Here is a 21319-nt window from a genome sequence, read left to right on the forward strand (position 1 = left end):
TTTTGCAAAGTGAACAATGTACATCCCAACACAACAGGTGATTTGAGTAAACACATTTTGAGTCCCGAAGTAGTCATCAAGTTTTACCTCTTCATACAAATTGATAAAAGAAGAGAACTTTTATTTCCACACAAAATTTTGCTAATGCCAGTCCAAGATGTGTGCTAATTCTTTGGTGATGAATACTTACAAATTGGGGTGGCCTTAGCAAAAGTTGGTGTGGAAATATAATCTATTTAAAAGAATGTGTAACCATGATAGGTTTCTAACCTCTACTTATGATTCAATTGAATCTGGACATGTATTCCACCGTTTCCTTTCGGAATCTGAATCTTCTACATGGACAGCATGATAATGTTATTTTTGTTAAAGAGAACATTATATTACGTCGAAGAGCTATATAATAATTTGATGGATAAATAAATTTATAATATCAAACAACTACAACAGTCTCGGATAACTTTATATGATAAAAAAGCCAATCATATAATATAAATCATATTAAATTCTACTAAAATATGGGTTAGAGACTCTGTTGGCCCAATAAAAAACACAAAATTCAACTATTGGAATTTATCTCAAGGACACACGACCCATCATCGGGATACATGTTTTGATTTATCCTGACCATTGCATTTAGTATTTGTTACAAGTAACTGTTCTTGAGAAATCGATCCCAACCCTTTGAGTATATGATGTCTATCTACATTTTATATAGAATATATTTAATTATACGCCCAAGAGCCCAATCCGTTTGATATTAAATTAGTTTTGGATCTAAATTTCAAAATAAGATTAAGATCTGATCCTAATAATATATAAGGACATGTTTGGAAACTGATGCATCTCTTATTGGATCGGTTTGAGCTGGACCCGATCCTATATGAATCCAACCATTGAGAGACTTATATATGGATCTACTCATTACCAACTATATTCTCCTGGAAAATAACGTATCAAAGCTTGAAAATGTTCTCTACTTTGTCCTTAACTAAATTACAAGTGAGAGGATCATCCATGACTAACTGTCCTCTTCTTTTTACTCTCACACTAAAACAAATCAATCTCAACCATCCAATTCAACATGAGCCATCATGATTCACCAAAGAATAACCCCATTTCATCATCATTTAAAAAACATAATAGGCCAAGAAACTTCTTAAATATTTATGTATATGTATGTATAAAACAAGACACAAATATGGGTCATCCTCATGTGCATTTTACACTTAATTTACAGTGAAAAACCATGCAAATTATCACCCCAACCCTAGGAATCTCAAAAAACAGAAAAATCCCATAAAAAAAAGTTCACAAAACCCCCTTGTTTTCTTCTTCAGCCAAGAGAATTCTTAGCTGTTATTAAATTCCATTAATTAGAATAGAATATCCATTGACCATTGTTTCATTGAGCTCAAAATCAGAGTTCTTCTTGTACTAAACTCTTTCTACATAGTACTCTTCCTCTTGAATTACACAATGAGGTCTCTCCAAACTCTGATCCCATCTTTAACTAAACTTCTAGTTGTATTTATCCTTCTATCACTTGGCATAGTAATCCTCAAAGCCGATGATCTTCCAGCTGAATTCGATGCTTTGGAGAGAGAAGCTCTTTACGCTCTCAAGGCCACCTTCAACAACTCTTTACTTAACAAGAGTTGGAATGGTCTTCCATGTTACATGGATAGACCTCCACTGTGGATTGGCATTCGATGCCTTAATGGTCGAGTTACCGGAATATTGTTAAAAGGTCTAGGACTCAAAGGTTGGGTCAACGTTAATGCGTTGGTCAACCTCACCGAATTGTCTATCCTAAGCTTCGAGAACAATTGGATATCTGGAAATATAATGGATTTCTCATCCAATACGAAATTGAGACATATCGATCTATCGGGCAATATGTTTGATGGTCCCATATCGAGCTCATTATTGGGTCTCAATGTCCTTGAGTCATTACAGCTTCAAGGGAACAATTTAACTGGTCAAATACCAGGTTTTCGTCAAGTGAGCTTGATAGAGTTTAATGTCTCTATTAACAATCTTTCGGGCAAGATACCACAAACAAATGTTCTTCAATCGTTTAGCTACTCATCGTTTTTTGGTAATCCGAGTTTATGTGGCCTTCCTTCACCGTTCATTTGTGACGAAAATAAGGAGAAGAAGAATTTTTTTAGGACGACTTCGTGGGTTGTCATTTTTGTTGTGTTCGATGTTATTGTACTAGTTTTTGTAATGTTACTCTTCATTCTTTGCTATAAAAATGCGAAAAAGATCAAGAAAGAGATCAAGAAAGAGGTGAAGGGAATGGATGTTGTTGCAGGGAAGGAGAAGATTAATGAGAAGAAAATGGAGAGTAGAGAAGTGAAAACGGTTGGAGGGAAAGAAGAGAGAGGGAACCTCACATTCATGGATGGAGGAGGGGGTTTCGAACTTAACGATCTTTTGAGAGCCTCGGCTGAGGGGTTGGGGAAAGGGAATTTGGGAAATGCTTATAAGGCCATGTTAGAAAATGGACTAGACGTTGTGGTTAAGCGAGTAAGGGACATGAAGCCCTTAAGTATGGAGGAATTTGACAAGCGTGTCAGGGCGATTGCCGATCTCAAGCACCCAAATTTGTTGCCTCTTCTCGCTTATTACTATTCGAAAGACGAACCATTGTTAATATACAAATTTGCGCCCTGTGGGAACCTGTTTAACCGCATTCACGGTGAGTTTGCTAATTACCTGCTTGTACAAAGAAGATTTTACTAATAACACTTTCTAATCTTTTCTCCCCAACTGAAAAACAGCCTCTTTTAAGCCTATAATTTCTCATCAAGCATGAGTGCATATTGGTACTTTGATCTCTAAAACTGAAAAAAAATAAAAAATGAAGTGCACTCTAATTTACTTGGGGAGATTATATTGCCACACCAACCTTTTTCATAACAAACCAAAGATAGAATTTAAGATTTTAAATAAGGTGTTCGGATTTCTACTTGGGTTAGAAAAACTCTTTGAGCCCTAAAGGACCTAGTTACAACGGTAAGAGATATTGAGGAAGAAATCGAAAGTTGTTTGTGATTAGATTGTTGTCCCACTTCGGTTCCTTCTCCTTTTGACTGAGAACCTCTCTTTTTTTGTTGTCTAAGTCCTTATTTAGTGTGTAATATATGATCTATTGCCAAATCGTGAAAATGTTGACGTGACAATATAAGCTCTAGAGCTTACCTGTATGATGCTAAGAGATCTCTTAGCATCATACAGGTAAGAGTTGAGATCCCAAACGGTGTTCCATTCCTATAGCAACATAGGGTGTCCATAAGGCAAGTTTTGGTTGGAGATTAAACTCCAACCAAAACTTGTCTCGTGGACACCGTTCATATTCTATTAGATCCTTATTCTAAGGGTATTTTTTTTTCCTAGGACCATAATTCAATGTCAAAGCTTTGATATTGATGACGAAAATCTCCCATTAATATGTGGTGTGTGCAAGATGGATGGATAAGCCCCATCCAATGAGGGTTCCTAGCCCCTTTGCATATACAAAATTTTAAGGGTACCTCATAATTTCTATATAAATGATTCAAGTGATCAACCTTTATTTGTTAATATCAAAAGCAGGAGGGAGAGGGAGGAACAGGATTCCATTCAAATGGAACTCAAGGTTATCGGTCGCACTTGGGGTAGCTCGAGCCATTGACTTCATGCATCTTAACACCAATTCACATGCCACCATCCTTCATGGAAACTTAAAATCTCCAAATGTTCTTCTCGATGAAAACGAAGTGCCACTTGTTTCTGATTATGGCCTCACTTTGTTGATCCCCCTACCCGTCGCAGCCCAGTGGATGACTTCATACAAGTCTCCCGAAAATCAACAACGTCAAAAGATCTCAAAGAAATCTGATGTGTGGAGCTATGGTTGTCTTCTTTTGGAGCTCCTAACAGGTAGAATTTCTACTTCCTCGGCTCCCGAAGGTGTCGACGGGGTGGATCTAGGAAGTTGGGTTCATAGAGCAATTAGAGAAGAGTGGACAGCTGAGCTTTTTGACCCCGAGATTTCTCTTCAGAGAAATGCCACTAAAGGGATGCTGAAATTACTTCAAATTGCGACACGATGTTGCCATCAGTCACCAGAAATGCGGCCGAACATGAGGGAGGTGGTGAGAGAAGTCGAAGACATAAAGATTATTGATTCAGAGGATGACAACACTTCATTTGATCTATCACTTACCGAAGATTCACTTTCAGGAAATGGATCACAGGATTGGGGGTAATTGGAGACAAAATATAATTTTAGATCGTTGATTATCGTTGTGATACTAGATTAATTGTGACAGAATTATATGTAACTTTAAATTGCTTGGCTGAAAATGGGCTTGGGTGAGGTGCATGAACAATAATTCTTCCTGAATGTTTTATTTATTGCTTATGTTTATAGTTAGTTTAGCTTGCTAATTCATTTCAGACCAAAAAAAAAAAAACTTTGTATGAGATCAAAAATTACAAAAATAAAATAAAGCAGGAAAAAATTGATTAACCTTAACACTTTCAACTTCTTCGAAAATTTTATAAAACCCGAGTTATATTAATTGTACGATGATTTAGTCATACAAATTACCATGAGAGTATGAATAATGGAAGCAGGTGATGCTAAGTAATGATATAATAATAGTAATAAAAGTGGACTTTCCTTTGCCCAAATAGGGGCATTGTGTAAAAAAATTGGCTAACCTAAGGAATGATTATAAAGGATATAAAATACAAAATTGTTTTAAATAATACTATTATCATGAGTTGATAATATAAGGAAAATGCTAAATTGACTTCTTACTACATTGAGCTGACGTGGAGGTGTGCACGGAACCATAATGTCTTCCTTGAGATATGTTTGAAAAGCATTTATGTTTCCATGCACATCTTCACGTCAGCCCAATGTCGAATGTAGTGTCTTGCACAAACACTCTAGCATTACTCAATGATATAAAGATAGGTTTAAAAAATAATATAATTTATCGAATTCTTTTAAGGGGTCTACATTATTGTTGATGGAAAATAATTTTCTATGGTAATATCAATGCATGTTCCCTTGAATTCATCCACCCTCCCAAACAGTTTTCCACTCCCAAGCAATAATATGTTTTCCAACCTCACCCCTCCCCTCTAAAAATGGTTTTTGGGCCTCTAATGTTATTCTCTCATAACCACCTCTACCTTGAAACCAAAAATCAACTCCTTTTTATGATATTTATCCTTGGTGTAATTAAGTGGTAAAAATCATTTTTCCCATGAAATTCCAATTTTCATGATCATTTTATGAGAAAAACATATTCCTTGAAAATGAATCCTCTGCAATAGTACATGCCATAATATCAAACAATCACAACTAAATTATTTTCTCGGAAGCAACTTCAATACGTTAACTGAAGTCGGAAGATCAAGTTACATATAGAATCAACTGTAACAACAAATGATAAACTACAACAGATTAGGTATTTCATAAAATCTCACCTTTTGTAGTTGTTAGAGAAAAAAATCTATCTTGTAGAGATTTTTTTGAGTCTTCCACTTCTCAAGATTTGTGCACTATTCCTTGATGGCGGATATCCCTCTTTGAGGTATGTGTTAAAGGTTGATGAGATTGAGCATTTCTGTTATGTGAGTAAGTTTGGATTTCAATCTTCTTCTCGTGCAAGATAATTTGACTTTGATCTTCTTTTTCGGTGAGGTAGAGCCCTGGTGTGGAGCCTGTCAAGGATGTTCCGACATTCAAATTAATACTTAGATGGAAAAAGATGAATAGTACTCGAAGAGATGGAGATTGGAAATCAACTCATTTTCTTCAATTACTAGAGTATATACTTTTAGGTAAGCCCATAAGACAAGTGTCTCCACATAATTGGTTCCAATTGTACGATAAGATGGTAATTGAAATGCATTTAAGTGCTTTGGAAGATGTGTTCATGACTTTTAAGAAAACACTTAAGTCTAATGTGTAAGTTTTTCAGATCATTAATGCAAAATAGAGAAATAGTAAATTTTGACATGTGATGTCTCATTAATCTGATAAAATCTTGTTAGCATCTTATTTAATGTGAAAGGATATGTTTGAATTTAGATATGTACTAAAGACCAAATCAATTACGAGGTAGGAATCTAATAAAAAAACATACTAGAAATCATATATAAACTCAAATTCAGACTAGATACGAGTTAAGACTATATTTGATAACACTTCTGAAGTCAAGAAAACTAGAAATCAAAACTTCACAAATTTCATTCAATGTCCTCATCATTGATTCAAAACTTCTTAATTTCAATTCGAAAATCTGAAATCTGAATCAAAACAGAAAACAATAAAATTTATGTAGTTTGAAATTTAAAAATGGACCACCTCCATTCAAACTTTAGAAAAAAGTGTATCAAAAACGCACTCAGGGTTTAGATAGAAGAATAATGGGAAAGACAAAAATACCATTATATTTTTGAGACGCCAGTAATTTAATCGTGCTGAAAGACAAAAATACCCTTATACTTCTTGAAAATCACAACGTTTAAAAACAGTAATTTAATCAGCAATGGCGGAGGTGGTAGGAGTAGATGATAGATCATTTAGATCACGATGACGAAAAACATACGGAGGTCCCAAACCCTAGATTTCAGCTCTCTGAAACCGGATGGAATCTCGCATCATCGTTTATCTCTATTTGCAGATGTAGTAGAGTTCGAAGCCGAGAAAGATGGTTGCTTGGAAATCGATTTTGCCACTGATCTTCGTCACTGCTTTGGTGATTTTCGAAGAGCGGATTTCGATTCCATCTTGCGAAATAGTTTCTCGCAATGGCCTCGAAGAAGATTGGGTAGATTCAGAGGAACTTAAGGTGATGATGGTGGCAAATCTGCTCTTGATGGGATCTGAAGCAGGTTTCATGAACATTTACTTCAGAGACTCTTACATGGCCAAGTTCTTTAGGGTATGATTTTAATTCTAATTTTTTTTTGGCGTTTTAATGTGTTTCAGTGGTTGATTTGAATTTATAATTATAATCCAGTTCGATGGCGGTGCATAAATTACAGATCTCTTGAAGATAAATCAGTAAATTAGCTGTTTCAGGGGTTTGTGTGTGTGTGTGGGCAAGGGCGGATTTAGAGTGGGGGCACTGGCCCCCCACAAAAATTCTATGGATTAATGTGCTATTGCGACCGATTTTAGCTGTGGATAAAGAAATTTACCACTATTTCCCCCACAATTTTTTTTTCCACTCTTAGTTGCCCCACACAACTATTTTTTTCACTCTTAATTGTCCCCACAAATTTTTTTCTACTCTTGGTTGCCCCCACATGAGCAAAATCCTGGCTCCGCCCCTGTGAGTGGGTTTTTTTTTGGGGGTGGGGGGTAGTAGGAGTAGAAAGAAAGCATGGTTATTAAGAGACCCTTAATGTCTTACTGTACCTTTGAAGTTCAAATTACTAGGAAAGAGTACAATTCATGCCTTGTAAACTGTGGTTCTTTGGATAAATGTCAACTCTTAGAATGACCACTGATGTGCGAATAGGCCTTACTGGATTTAGAAGAGAATGATTTCTCTGTCATTAAGTCCATGCTTGGTACACCCTAAAAGTGCCGGAATTCATAATGTTTTGCACAAAACTTAGTGGTCTTGAGTAGCGTTTTTTGGGAAGAGAGTTTTGTGCTATTTTCTTGATGAAATCATTGGGACGTTCAAAACTATGTAAAGAATTTTGGTCGATGGAGCCCAACTAAGCTCTCAAAGATTGCAAATTTTTGTTTAACACCGATTTAGGGTTTGTTCACACCAAACAGGCCTAACAAGCAAGTGCCATGATACAAAACTGCAAATAAAATAAACCACTTCGTAGTTTTATCTGTTATTGTAAATGTCAATACCATAATCTGTCTCTTCTAAGCCCACTTGTAGCACCTTTGGCCCACGCAAGTATTATAATGTCCAGTTTGCTCCACTTTAAAATGTGTCACATCAGATAGGGTAAAGCTTGCCTTGTAGCCCAAGCTTTGAACATCTATCTAGTCAATGTGGGAATAAACTCACATTGTCATTCCCTCCAACACACATAATAGCTCCACTTTGATCCCTCTATGTTAGTAGCATTTTTCTTGATCTGACTAGGCACACTGGTGGGATCTTGACATTCTCCTCACCCAACTAGATGAGCCATTCTTGGCTTTGATACCATCTTAGTGCCTTTGACCCACACCAGTATGATATTGTTTGTTTTGGATTTTACCCCGCACAACTTTAAAATGCATCATACCAAATAAGGTTAAGCTTGCCCTTATGGCTTACGTTCTGCATGTCTAACCGGTCTATATGGGACTAAACTCACAACTCCTCTTGCCATTTCATCCAACAGACAATACAACTCCATTTTGACCCCTCGGTCTCAATGACCCTTTCCCTGGCCTGGGTGGCACACCGGCGAGATCATGACACCACCCACCAAAAGTTTGGTTATTGTGTTCCTTATTAGAGTGTAGTATTGGTCAAAATGTTTCATGTTTGTAATTTATTATTTCATTGATTTTACTACCCAACATTTGCACTATGCTAATAATTTTCCCCGTTAGTTTTAGGTTACCTAATCGGGAATGTCCCGATTGACATGCCATTGTGGGCATGGACTGCATATGAGTTTTTTTGAGCACAAGAGTAGTCATATCTTTTGATATGCAAAACCATAAATAAGGTCAAAATGAATAAAAAACATAAATGACACATGACTATTTTACTAGGTTTGTCGAAATTTCAATAATACTCACGGGCTCTTTGAGCCAATTCCACTATCTTCTTAGTTGTATAAGACTCTCTATCTTTAAATTGAGGATCACATAGCTAAACTCTCTCCTAAATCAAGGGATTGATAAATATATTTCTAAATCCTTAACCCTAATTGAAAAGGCTAAATTAAATTCTGTTTGTAAAGGTTGAAATGCTCCTTGTCCAGTGACCCATGTGGCATCTATGGGCAGTTCCATGTGGATTGCCTAGAAGTGACTGTAAGGAAACCTAATCTTCATGACTTATCCGGCTTCTCGCTTTGAATTCGCAAGATACTTAGGGTGTGCTTGATTGCACATGGAAAGGGGAGAAAAATTGCATTTTCCATGGAAATTGAATTTCCACCCTTATCTACAAATCCAGCCAAGGCTGGATTTCATTTTCCCACCCTACCCCATGGCAAAATGAAATTCATCCACAAATCCACCCCAAAAAAACCCTAGCTCTTCTTCCCTTTTCCCTTCTCACCACCACCACTACCATCATTGCGGCCACCGTCATCCATTGGCACCATCACCATCATCCATCGGAACTGCCGCTGTCAAGTCTCTCTCTCTCTCTCTCCTCTCCTCCTTTTTCTTCTTCTTCTCCACCTCCCCCCTTACTCCGTCGCAACCTCGTCTCCGTCATCTCTCCTCCTCCCCTTTTCCCCTCTCTTTCTCCCCTATTATTTTTCTTCTCCTGTTTGATTTGATTTTTTTTTCCTGATTGTTTCCAGATGTAATCACACACAAACCTTTTGATTTTCCACCCTACCTACAGATATCAAATTCCATGGAAATTGGGTTTCCATGCAATCAAACAGACCCTTAGAGTTAGCTTCAGGTATCAAGATGGCACATGTTTGTTTTGGATCCAGTGCAATCTCTTGCACCACCCACAAGTTTATATTGGGATTTCTTTTCTATCATTTTCGTTCACTATTGCCTTGATTGTTTTGCTTCCTCTATTTTTTTTTTTTTTAATTATCTTTTTTCGTATTGATATAATTATTTAATGACCATGATGTGCTAACCAGTTTTTACTCTACCCTAGTGTTTGAAAACTCGGATTGGATTGATGGTTGGACCCTGTCCTACAAGGATTTTCCAAAAACCCAGTTCGGCTCACCAAAAACCAGTAAATGACATAGAACCATCGGTACTTTTGGTTGATGGTTCAACCATGTTAACTGCCAATTTTCATGAATAATTGGTTCTTTTGGAACATAAATAAAATAGGGGAATTATAGCGATTGCTGTTGATGTCAGATCAGCATTTCGCTGTGCCTGTTTATCTTCTCTTTACTTGGCACCCCCTCTCTTTATGTATATTTACTTTGGTCTGTCTAAAAGTTGCAGAGTCTGGAAAGTGCAGAAATTGATCCAGTTATGAACAAGAAAATAGGGAAAGAGGTGAAGAATGCACCTGGAATGGGAGAAAATACTCCTGTAAGAATTGATCTCTATAAAAATTCTTTGTATCAAATTGAGCGAAAGAGACAGGTTCAGTCGGTGGTTTTTCGATCCACTACCGAATAAGATTTCCCAGTGCACCATCAGTTCTGATTGTAAAAACCTTTTATGATTTTTTTTATTTTAAATATTTAATAATATTTTATTGCTTTCTTGACCTCCTAAGTTGATCTAGCAAAGTATCTCCACTGGACACCAACTATCCAACAAACGAGTGAGATGGGAAGGGATTCCTGAAAGAACTGATCCCTAAGAAACCTGTGTTATTCAACAATTTGGGTATTAATTCAATGGAATTCCAAATCATTTCTTAAAAGACATTCATACGTGTTCAAAGATCCAACCAAATTGAATTTAATATTTTTAAAATTAATCAATAAGTATGAAAAGACTGACCAAAGTGAACTCTGGTCTGATAAAATAAAGTAACATATCGGTTCAATCATTTGTCCGGTTTTTAAAACATTGCATTGTACGCTCCTGTGTCATTTTTAGATCTCTGGTTTCTTTTTATCACTAATATCCCATTTTCTCAGGTTGCATTTGGCATTGAAGTTTCTGCTATTTCCATGAAAAATAGTGCTTCCTTTAGCATCCCATATATAGATATATATATTGGTCTTGTTCGGCAGCCAACGTTAGGGAGCCAACAAGCACCCTATTGATCCTGACCGTTAGATCGCGCTTGATCTAACGGTTGCGATCTAATTTCGCGAGAACGTTATAGTTTTAGGCATTTTTTACTGCATCTTCACTCAAAATTTTATTATTTACATCTTGTGATAATTGTAATTGTATTAGAAACCAGAAAAGGATACAAGAAAAACCTAGGACTCTAGGAGATCTACTAGACCTCCCTGAGGAAAGAAAACATATTAAATTGCGCCATTTACAATGGGATCTTGTCTAAGTATAAACCCTAAAAAAAAACCCACTACAATTTGATAATGGCTACAGCTCTTAGATTTGAATGATGCTACCATCTTTAATGTTGATGATCAAATGTACATTTTTATTTGCATTAAGTTGCAAGAATGTGGAAATGAGTGATATGCATTATGGAACTTTCCTCTTTTTTCTTCATTTTAATAACTTAAGCCTGGTAAAACCAGTAATAACCTACAAGCCTGGGTTACGAGATCTTCATGTGTTGAACTTTTGTCCTATCTTCATGTCTTCTCTGTGCCTGCAGCTGCAAGTAATATTTTTTGGATACTTGATAATTTAAGCTTTTTTGTTTACTCTTTTGTGATCCAGAAATCCTTTGAGAGACTGAAGCCTGATATGTTAATAGTTTTGGGAGATGTTTCTGCAAATGGATCAGAGTTGACAAACAATAAATGGTTATCCGTGCTTCAGCAATTTCAGAGAATGTTGGGCCCCTTTCTTGGCCTTCCTCTTCATATTGTTCTGGGTGACAGGGATATTGGAGAATGCAGTAAAGTAAATGTCAAATCTGTTAATCTTATAGCAAGCAATTTGCCTGGATTAGATTCTGCAGGTTGTGGTGCTTTTGAAGTGAGTAATATTAGCTTTGTCTCATTAAATGCTGTGGCGATGCTTTGTGGCAACAATGATCTAAGGTTTAGTGTTGAAAAAGCAATTGAAAGGGAAAGTTCAGATATGCGAACTTATACCAAGGGTACAACAGAAGGAACAAATGGGCCTAGCAATTTGGGGGAGAATTTCAGTAAGTTTGGGTGGAGAGAGAATGCAATGTCATCTGGTTCTGGTCCCGTGCTCCTACTCCACTTCCCTTTGCATCGAACAACAAAAAACAATTGTGGGGGAAACACTGTTCTCAAGAGAACCCCTACTCTCAGACCAGATGAGAGTGAGGATTCAAAAATGTTTGATAATCGGTAGGTGTGTTTCTTGTATAAGGAGTAGATCTTGATTGCACCTTGAATTTCGTGAAAATTATATCTTCTAGATTTATCTTAGTAAAGGTGTTATTTTTTAGTTAATTTGCAATGATCTCATCATCATCATCAACATAAGTCATGCTAATATATGGGATTGGTAGTAGGAACTTTTCTTTCATTCAGTTCTATTTAGAGCCACATCTTCTGCTAAGGCGTCCATCTTCAAATATTTTTCGTTACTTCAAACACTTTTTTTTGGTTGTCCTCTCCGTTATTTTTATCACCCATTAGGGATGTGAATATGAAATCTCTCAAATGTCTTTATCCCCCCGCCATTATGAGGTTCAGCTGTTATGGTAGGATACTCAGGACTGGGTCTTTTCTGTCAAGTCGTTCTACAAGGCTTTAATGCAGAGCCACTCTAGTTTGAGATCTCTGCTGTCTATGACTTGGAGTCAGATGACCATCAAAGGTTGCTTTTTTCACTTGGTTGGCAGCATTAAATAGAATTCTAACTTTGGATAATGTCATGGCTTGTGGTTTTACTTGGTCAACTTTTGACTACTGCAGTTTATTAAAAGCATGTTGTTAGTAAAATACAGTCTAACATTTCATGTGTGGTTCCTGTTATTGTATGATTCTGACTGCTTTTCATGTGCTTTTACCAATGCATTGTAATTGAGGAAAATGAATTCAAGAAAATATGTTATAAATTTTCTTCTTGATTTATTACCAATTGCTTGGGTTATACTATAAACTTATTAAAATCTCCAGAATTTTGACTAGAATATCATTCATTCCCCTTCTTATTAGCTCATAAAGGTCCAGTATATATGAGTATTTTTTGTGTGTACACATATCTATTCTATTTGTATTCTCAATTGTGTGCCCAAATTTTGTCTATCTTGAAGTTCAACCTTGTGCTCATTATCTATATCATGGTAGGATCTCATTTGTTGAGTTCCCTTGAATTTCTTTGCAGTGCATTCGCTGGGTCGGGACCGTATGGGTTGTTGCATACTCTCCCCCCAAATGCAACTGAATACATCTTTCAAGCTCTCAAACCAAGGTAAATCAGTGTGCTTGAACCAGTAGAAAACTATCTTTCCTACTTTAACTCTTTGGACTGTTTGTCTCTCACTTACTGTGAATCTCCAATGGATCCATTCTATCGAGAGGCATGCTCCTTGCTATTCATATAGTAGTTATTCTTTGGTTTGGCTGATACACTTTAATCTTTTGGTTTTAGATAATAATTCCAATTTTAACAAATTATGACTGTTGTCGGTTCATGCCGATGTGCATACACAGAGAATTGATAGGTGTGATTTGGGGTGTTGGTCTTTTGACATAGAGGTTTGGTGAAACTGAGTTGAGGTGCCATTTCTTTTCTTTCTTTTTTTGTGCATATTTTTATTTCATAACCATAATCATTAGATAACTGTTGGTTGATGAAATTTTGGAAAGGAAAAGGTGAGGACTATGTATCCAGTTACCAATCAAACTAAAGGGAGAATTGTGTAAGACGACATATTACAAGCTATATATATATTATAATGGTAGTTTCTTTGACAATCAAGAAACAAGATGGTGAAGATGTTGAGATGGAAAACTTTCAGAACTAGGAAAAACAATTGGAAATGAGTGCCTTTGAGGGAATACAGTTAGATGCTTTACTCATACAACTAATTCAATTGATGGGAAAAGTGGCAGATGCAATTGTGTTTGTCTAAGGTTCTCAAAAGTGGAGGGGATGGCTGTATAAATCAGCCTAATACCTTGAGATTCATGCCTCTTGTCAAGGTAACATTGTTTGGTTCTATTGTATGTAAGGATGTTGCCTATACAATTAGAGCTGGATGGTTAAAATGGAGGGTATGCATCTGAAGTGTTTTGTGGCTGACACATCCCAATCGAATTAAGAAGAAAATTTTATGAGACGGTGGTAAGAGCAGTTTTATGAATTTGGATATTGGGCGATCAAGAAGTAACATGTTGATAGATTGAATACAGCAAAGATGGATGAGTGGAAAGACTAAGAACGATAAAATTAGAAATTAATGCATTTTTGAAAATTTACTAGGATGACTTTACCCACAAGACTCAAAATCCCAACAAACAAAAGACCAAACAAAATTCCAAAATTCCCCCATCAAGAAAAAATGTCCGAAATGTTTCCCATTAGGTTTTCCTAATTTTCATTTAAGCCACCTATAAAAAATCATAATAAATAATGATGTTAAGAAGTGCCACTTAGCTAAGTGGTAAGACTTGTAGAGGTTGTTCCCAGGTTCTAGGTCAAATCCTTTGAACCCATACTTTTTATGCTAACTATTAACAATTAACAATGTTCCTGTACTAACCAGGCATTTACCTATAAAAAAATGATGTTGTTAGATTTTGGCCCAGTTAGGTTCGAGACCAATTTTGAAAAGTCTTGAGTGAGCCAATTAACTTGGAGGATTTAATCTTGAGATTCACAAAGTTGAGAGAGTTAAGGATTTGTAGTTTCATCTTGAATTTGCATTGTTGAAGAAATCAATGATTTTAGAGTTTATTTCATCATGAAGAAAAATCTAGGTTCATTGAGCCTAAAACAAAAGTCATAAATTGGGGGGAAGGGGTTTCCTTACCTTTAGGGGGGATGTTTCTCCCATGGAAGCTTGTGTTTTGGATTGAGTAGGTGAGAATATGATGTGGGGTTGGTAGGATTATTAAATATAATTGTATTAAATAATAAATATGGGTAGTTGGGGATTGAGGAGAAATCCTATAAAGAGGAACTTATAAGGACGTTCTCAAGTAGAGTTGCTTTGAGATTTGATGTTAATTTTTTTCTCCTTTCAATCAGTGGATTGAATGTGTAGGCCTTCAATCTACAGTAACAACAACGGTCACTTCACCCATTCGTGCTGCAATTCAAATGCCTATTTTTCTAATCTTTCAAGGTATTTAGCGACTATGATTGTCTTTCAATCAATGCACCATTCTCATTTCTTGAGTTACTGCATTTTGTTTGTGTTATTTAACCAATGTTTTATAATCTTGTCAATTAATCCATTCCACTTTTCAATTGTTCAATCCTCTTATGAAATGGTATTATAATTGGTAATTACGTTCATGGATTGTTAGAAATGATGATTGAATAAGTTGAATGTGATCACCAAACCCTCAATGCAAACAACAATTCAACTCTTTAAGTGATGCACAAGTGGTACGGTTGAGTTGGTTCGAAAAGAAGAAAGAAAAAGAATGATTTGGTCAGGTTGGGTGGTTTCTTATCCAGAAGTCAAGGGAAAGTTTTTCTTCAACCACTTCATTATATCTGACTGAGTGAAAGCGCCCTCGATTCGCGGGGTGCGCGGATCCGCTTTTGAACCTTGAGGTTTGGGAGTCGCCACCTGGTTATTACGGTCTAGGAACCGATCAATGACTCTAAATAGATAAAGAACTAATCTAGAACAGAAAAAACTGAATTCGGGGATCATGTTACGGGGTTGGAAGGTGTTAGGCACCAACCCTGCCCGGCCAAAGCCGGTCTCTACTAACTTCCCAAATAAGTTACATTGCTAAAAAAACCTAGATAATAAAAAAAAAAGAAAATATACCTTTCCGATAGCAAAGACCTTGTTCCCTCAGATCCGACAAAAACTGCTCCTTGTACCGTATTCCTTACTTCGTTCTGTCTCCGGATTTAGATTTCTGATCTCCGAGGCAAGGTATCTCCTTTTTTTATCTGGATTCTTCGAGTTTGTTATGGGTTTTGGAGTGTTTTCGAAGTGCTTTTAGGTGTTTTCTAGGCTAAAATCGAAGGAGGGATGTTAAGTAAGGAGTTGGGACTCCAAAACTAGGGTTTATGGGAGGCTAGGGGGGCTTTTAGACCTACTTCTCTTAGGATTTATGATTTGATACGAAAATAGGGTGTGAGCACCTCTATTTATAGATGTTTTTAGGGGTTGATTTTGATAGAGTTAGTATTTAATTAGAGTTCTTTTAATTAGAGTTGTGTTTTAGTTAGACTTGTTTTAGGTAGAATTGTGTTTTAATTAGAATTGTTTTAGGTAGAATTGTTTTTAAGTTAGAACTCTATTAGATTGAGTTATTATTTAATTAGAACTCTATTATGACTTTTGGTCTTATTTGATTGACTTTTAATGTTTTGACTTTAGTCTTAATTGATTGACTTTTAATATATTGACTTCAGTCTTGCTTAATTGACTTTAATTTTGACTTTAGTCTCACTTGATTGAATTTAATACCTTGACCTTAGTCTTGCTTGATTGACTTTTAATTTTTGGAGAACCCCCCTCTAAAATATCTTTAATTCTTTGGACCCCCAAATGGAGGGGTCCTTAAAGAAATATCTCACGAACCCTCAACAATTTTACTTGAAAACCCGATTGATCGATTTCTTCGTTCAAAATTTTAAATTAATTTCATTAATGTTTCACTTTAATTATTTAATGTTTTATTTATTAATTTCGAATTTTTTAATTATGAACTTTGTGAAATTACCGTTTTGCCCCCGGAGAGGACTTTTCACGTTTTAAGTCGGTTTTTAATGTTCTAGGATGTTTTAGAATCGATTTTTCGTAAGGAATTCAATGGAAATATTAGTTTGTGTCATTTATGAAATTTTTTGTGTGAAATGGTCATGAACTTTATGAGGGGCATTTTCGTAATTTTATCGAATTCTGTTAAAATTGGCGAAATGGTTTATTTGGTTCCGATTTGTTATTTTATGTGTTCGAGAGAGTTTTCCTAAGCGTAACGTAGGCTCTAGGGTTATTTTGAGGTTAGGGGTATTTTGGTAATTTGGTCAATTTTTAGTTATTTTTATCGTGAAACTTCTTTTTGGTCTGCAAGATGATGATTTCTATATTTCTGGGGTCGTATTTTCCTAACGTAGCGTGGTTTCTAAGATTTTGTCAATTCGAGATACCTCATCCGGATTTCTGAAACATATCGGATAACAAAATAAGGCAATGGAATACACATCCATCATTGGGAATCATTGCGATCGGGTTGACGAGTTGATTAATCAGGCGGATGCAAAAATGGGGTGTCTACACTGAGGCAAGATAAAATTTATCTTCTTCAAACAGCTCGGCATTCAAGTTCTCTTCATCCTGTCGATTGTAGGATCGTAATCACTTGGTTCTTGAAACGAGTTGGAATTGGCTTCCGATGACAGTTCGCTTGGATTTTAAAAGTCCAGATCGAAAGGATCAATAAGGTCATTTCTTGATTTTCTTTGGATTGGAGGAATCACCTTTTGATGTATCGGACTTTGGTGGCAATCCATCTCATAGATACATGCACCAACATGTTGTAGAATGCCACTCATCTTCATTTTCTCATGCCATATAGTTGTTCGTTGTAGTTTGATTAATGAGTGTATTTTCGTGGCTGATTTATAATTTTCTACAATAAGTGAAAACTTCCTCAATATTTTGATCACTTCCATGAAAATTATATTAATTTCTGAAATATTTTTGTGAAACATTTTCATTTCTATCCTACCCAAAATAGGCACCCAATTCGAAATTTAATACCTTGAGCAGAGCTTAAGAGTATATCATCAATCAGATTTTAGGGCTATGGCCTGTACAGTGTGTCAGATCTGGTGTTTGGGGGTAGAGGTTTCTTGATGTTGGACCTTTATTCCATTATAATTCTTTCCCATTTCTGTTTATTTTAGGGCTTATCTCTATCAAATTCCTACATTTATCATGTCTTACCAAAACAAATCTTCAACCATCCCCCCAAGGGAAAGCCTGCAAATCTATTTGGAAAATTAAAATACAAGTAAAATGAAGAAGAGATGAGATGATAAATCATTTATTGGTTTTATTGCAGGATAATATTCAGTGCACACACCCATGAATTTTGCGACCATACTCACAGAGATGGGACCCGTGAGGTGACTGTTCCGGCCATGACATGGGATGCAAGGGACGACCCTGGTTTTGTTGTTGCGACTTTCGGAAGGAACAGAGCAGTTACTGTCAGCCAGTGCTCTCTTGCTAGGGAATCCCATGTACTAATGGCTTATGTTTCTGTTTTTATTCTTTTAATATCAACTACACTAATAGCAAGTAGACCACAGTTGACAAATTCAGGGGGGTGACATCATCTTTCATATGCCATTTATTGTATTTTTTCAGTTTTCACAAACCAGTTCATTAATTGCTAAATCAGTAAATATGGAAGAAAGCAATGAAAGTTACTAGTTTTTAGTTAAAACATATATGGTCTCATGCTTTATCTTGTACATCTAACTTAGATTATTTTTATTCATAAAATGATGTGCATGTGTACCTCAGTATCTTAAATGTTTATTCGGTCTTCGCATCTTATAATCATATTCATATTTGTGGAATAAAATTAAATGTTTATAGGTGATATAATTGTTTCTTCATCAATCTGATTAGGTGATATAATTGTTTCTTCATCAATCTGATTAGTAGAGTCAAAGCTTCATTTGAGTACAGGATTGGATCTGAAACGGGATCAGGTAGAAACTACTTCTAAGTTCATTATAATTTTTTTAGTATTTTATTTAGTTTTGTTAATAACTTTATATATATATATATATATATGAGTGGCGTTCGGAGGCCCTGAAGAGAGCCAAATGAGTTGTAAACCACTCGTTGAAGCTTCAGAATGAGTTGAGTTTTTGTGAGGATGATCTCTTCACAAGTTGAAGATCATGGACTGTCCGATTTTTGTAAATCACTTTTGATGGGGTTAGAAGTTTTGGAATGGACTGATTTTTAGTGAGGATAATCACAGAGATCATCCTTCGAAAAAAATCAGCTAAAGAGTGGTGAGTCTAAAGAGTTATATGGGTGTAGTGTGTGGAAAGGTGTTCTGAAAGTTAGTAAGGAGTTCGAGAAAGGGATTAGGTTCAAAGCGGGGTTGGGGGACAGGATCAGATTCTGGGAAGATAGTTGGTGTGGTACTTCGTCTCTGGCGACTCAATTTTCATCTTTGTATGTTTGTTCTATTAAGAAAAATCGCTCAATCCAACAATGTTTGATTCGCAGCGAGTCCAATCCTTCGTGGGATTTGGGGTTCAGGAGGAACTTTAATGATTGTGAGCTAACTGAGGTAACATCTTTCCTTGATCTCCTGCATACATTTCTCCTCAATGAAAGTAATCAGGATAGGTGGGAATGGATCAAGGCTAAGGATTTGAGATTCTCTGTCAGGTCATTCCTTAAATGGCTCACTCCTTCTGCTGAGCGAGTCATTTCGGGATCCATCATTTGGTCCAAGTTAATGCCCTCTAAAATCTCTTTCTTTGTGTGGTTGGCCTCCCTTGATAGGATTCTTACGATGGATAATTTGATTGTAAGGGGTTGGATCACCCTTAATTATTTTTCCTTTTGTTTGAGGGAAGGAGAATCTGTTGATCATCTTTCAATTCATTGTTCCTTTTATTTTAACATTTGGTCTATTTTCCTTGGATTGTTCCGTATTAATTGGGTCTTTCCTCGTAAGTTCTTCTCGTTGTTAGAAGAATGAGTCAATAATACTTTTCATTCCAGAAAATGGTTCTTGTGGGCTATGCTACCATCGACTATTGTTTAAGGGATTTGGAACGAGAGAAATAACAGGGTGTTCAATAGTAAGACTAGAAGCTCTCACGCAAGTTTCTTAGAGATCTTGGAATATGTATACCTGTGGTCTAAGTAGGACATAGACTTCATGGGGATTTCTTTTGATGACTTTGTATTTAAATGGAACTCCTTTTATAATCACTAATGTTGTTTGTTCCTTTTCTTTGTTGTTTTTGTGAGGCTTCCTTGTATTTGATTTTTGCTCTTTTCAATATATTATATTTATCAAAAAAAAAAAAATCAGTTCCTTCCGAAATCCCATATGTTAAAAAATTGTTTGGCACAATGTTTGACTCACTTTAGGGCCTTTGAACAACACACATACACTCTCTCTCTCTGTCTCTGTCTCTCTCTCTCTCTTTATATCTATCTATCTATCTCGAAGTCTCAATATAGAGTTGAATGGTGAAATAGAATTCATCATGATGCAGATATCTTGTTAGATATAATTTACAGGGCATTTTTTGAAAGCAAAGCAGGGTAGGAACCTCGAGGGTTGAAGTGATGCATCCATCACCACTGATTCCTTCTTACTTTTGATAGTAATGGCTTACTTTTGTATCTGCTGAACGTGGTTTTTTCCTTTCTTATTCATTAGGTTGGTTGGGCAAGCATTTTAATTTTTATGGATTATCTATTATAGTACTAGACTACTTATATCCCCACACCTACATTTTATGACACTCCAAACAATAAAATAAAATAAAATAAAATTAAATTAAATTTGGAATTTGAGGTGCAAATAATCATTCTATTTGTTAGTGACCTCATGAGTATAGCATTTCTTCTTTATCCGAAAAAGCTCATCAAGTTCTAAATGGGTTGATTATATTGTGGATTATCTAAATTATCATGGATAAATTACACTTTGACCTCTTATGGTTTGTAGTAATTCCATTTTGACATTCTAAGGTTTTGACAATTACCCTTACCTTTGCTAAAGTTAGGGATTCATTTAGATCCCTTCCATATATATTTTCCTTCAATAAAATTATATATATATTGATTATTTTACCCTTCACGGAGGAATCACCAAAATAAAATTTTATTTCGCCTTAGCATTTTTGTCTTTTGAAAATTTAATATTTTTTTGTAATAAAAATATAAAATAAGAGGGTTAAAATGGTCAAATAACATTTGAAACATTATTGTGTCACATAAGTAAAATTATCAAAGATTAAGGCATGGATGACAAAATTATGCCAAATCATAGGGGGTCAAAGTGTACTTTATGATGATGTTTTATTGAATCTAAAGAATTATTTTTTTGGATGATGGGATGTTTACAAGAATTGGATTTGAAGCAAGATACGTATTTAAGTCTTGAAACAAACGTAATATTTGTGGAGCATATTAGTTGCCAAAGTGATCAAGATTTTGCTATGGTAGTCCTCCCTGAGATTAGTCGTGGTGCGCGCAAGCTGGCCCGGACACTCGGTTAGCAAAAAACAAAAAGTGATCAAGATTTGCTTGCAAGTTCCATGTGGACCTTGTAAGGTTTGACGTTATAAATATGGGAAACAGTTTCTTTACTAATTGAGTAAGATTTGATTTCAAATCTTACCAAGGATCGT

General features: G+C 35.8%; 2 protein-coding genes across 6 annotated transcripts; both read left to right on the plus strand.

The window, feature by feature from the left end:
• Positions 1 to 1479: 1479 nt before the first annotated feature.
• LOC147406780 (putative inactive receptor kinase At3g02880) lies at positions 1480 to 4259 on the plus strand. Its single transcript, XM_086432571.1, has 2 exons — positions 1480 to 2707; positions 3604 to 4259. Exons 1-2 carry the CDS (start codon positions 1480 to 1482, stop codon positions 4257 to 4259), a joined length of 1884 nt encoding a protein of 627 aa, XP_086288697.1.
• Positions 4260 to 6485: 2226 nt separating this feature from the next.
• On the plus strand, positions 6486 to 19908 carry LOC147406781 (uncharacterized). 5 transcript variants are annotated; one of them, XR_015176582.1, is made up of 6 exons: positions 6513 to 6956; positions 10136 to 10231; positions 11513 to 12117; positions 13103 to 13189; positions 17980 to 18521; positions 18555 to 19908. XR_015176582.1 is itself a non-coding variant. In XM_086434993.1 (5 exons), exons 1-5 carry the CDS (start codon positions 6723 to 6725, stop codon positions 18248 to 18250), a joined length of 1293 nt encoding a protein of 430 aa, XP_086291119.1. In that variant the 5' UTR covers positions 6513 to 6722; the 3' UTR covers positions 18251 to 19908. The 5 variants fall into 5 exon arrangements, 4 of the variants coding, with proteins under 4 accessions (XP_086291121.1, XP_086291119.1, XP_086291120.1 ...); XM_086434993.1 differs by having other exon boundaries at positions 17980 to 19908; XM_086434994.1 differs by having other exon boundaries at positions 10142 to 10231; positions 17980 to 19908.
• The last annotated feature ends 1411 nt before the right edge of the window (positions 19909 to 21319 follow it).

This window comes from Akebia trifoliata, chromosome 3 (assembly GCF_017979445.1).
Source record: "Akebia trifoliata isolate Shusen 1 chromosome 3, ASM1797944v1, whole genome shotgun sequence".
Taxonomy (NCBI): Eukaryota; Viridiplantae; Streptophyta; class Magnoliopsida; order Ranunculales; family Lardizabalaceae; genus Akebia; species Akebia trifoliata.

Bases quoted from the DNA above. Each gene is read 5' to 3' on its own strand.
- LOC147406780 (XM_086432571.1), top strand. From the start codon at position 1,480: ATGAGGTCTCTCCAAACTCTGATCCCATCTTTAACTAAACTTCTAGTT. The intron at 2,708-3,603 runs GTGAGTTTGCTA...TATCAAAAGCAG, and splicing joins CCTGTTTAACCGCATTCACG to GAGGGAGAGGGAGGAACAGG.
- LOC147406781 (XM_086434993.1), top strand. From the start codon at position 6,723: ATGGTTGCTTGGAAATCGATTTTGCCACTGATCTTCGTCACTGCTTTG. The intron at 6,957-10,135 runs GTATGATTTTAA...TCTGTCTAAAAG, and splicing joins ACATGGCCAAGTTCTTTAGG to TTGCAGAGTCTGGAAAGTGC. The intron at 13,190-17,979 runs GTAAATCAGTGT...GTTTTATTGCAG, and splicing joins TTTCAAGCTCTCAAACCAAG to GATAATATTCAGTGCACACA.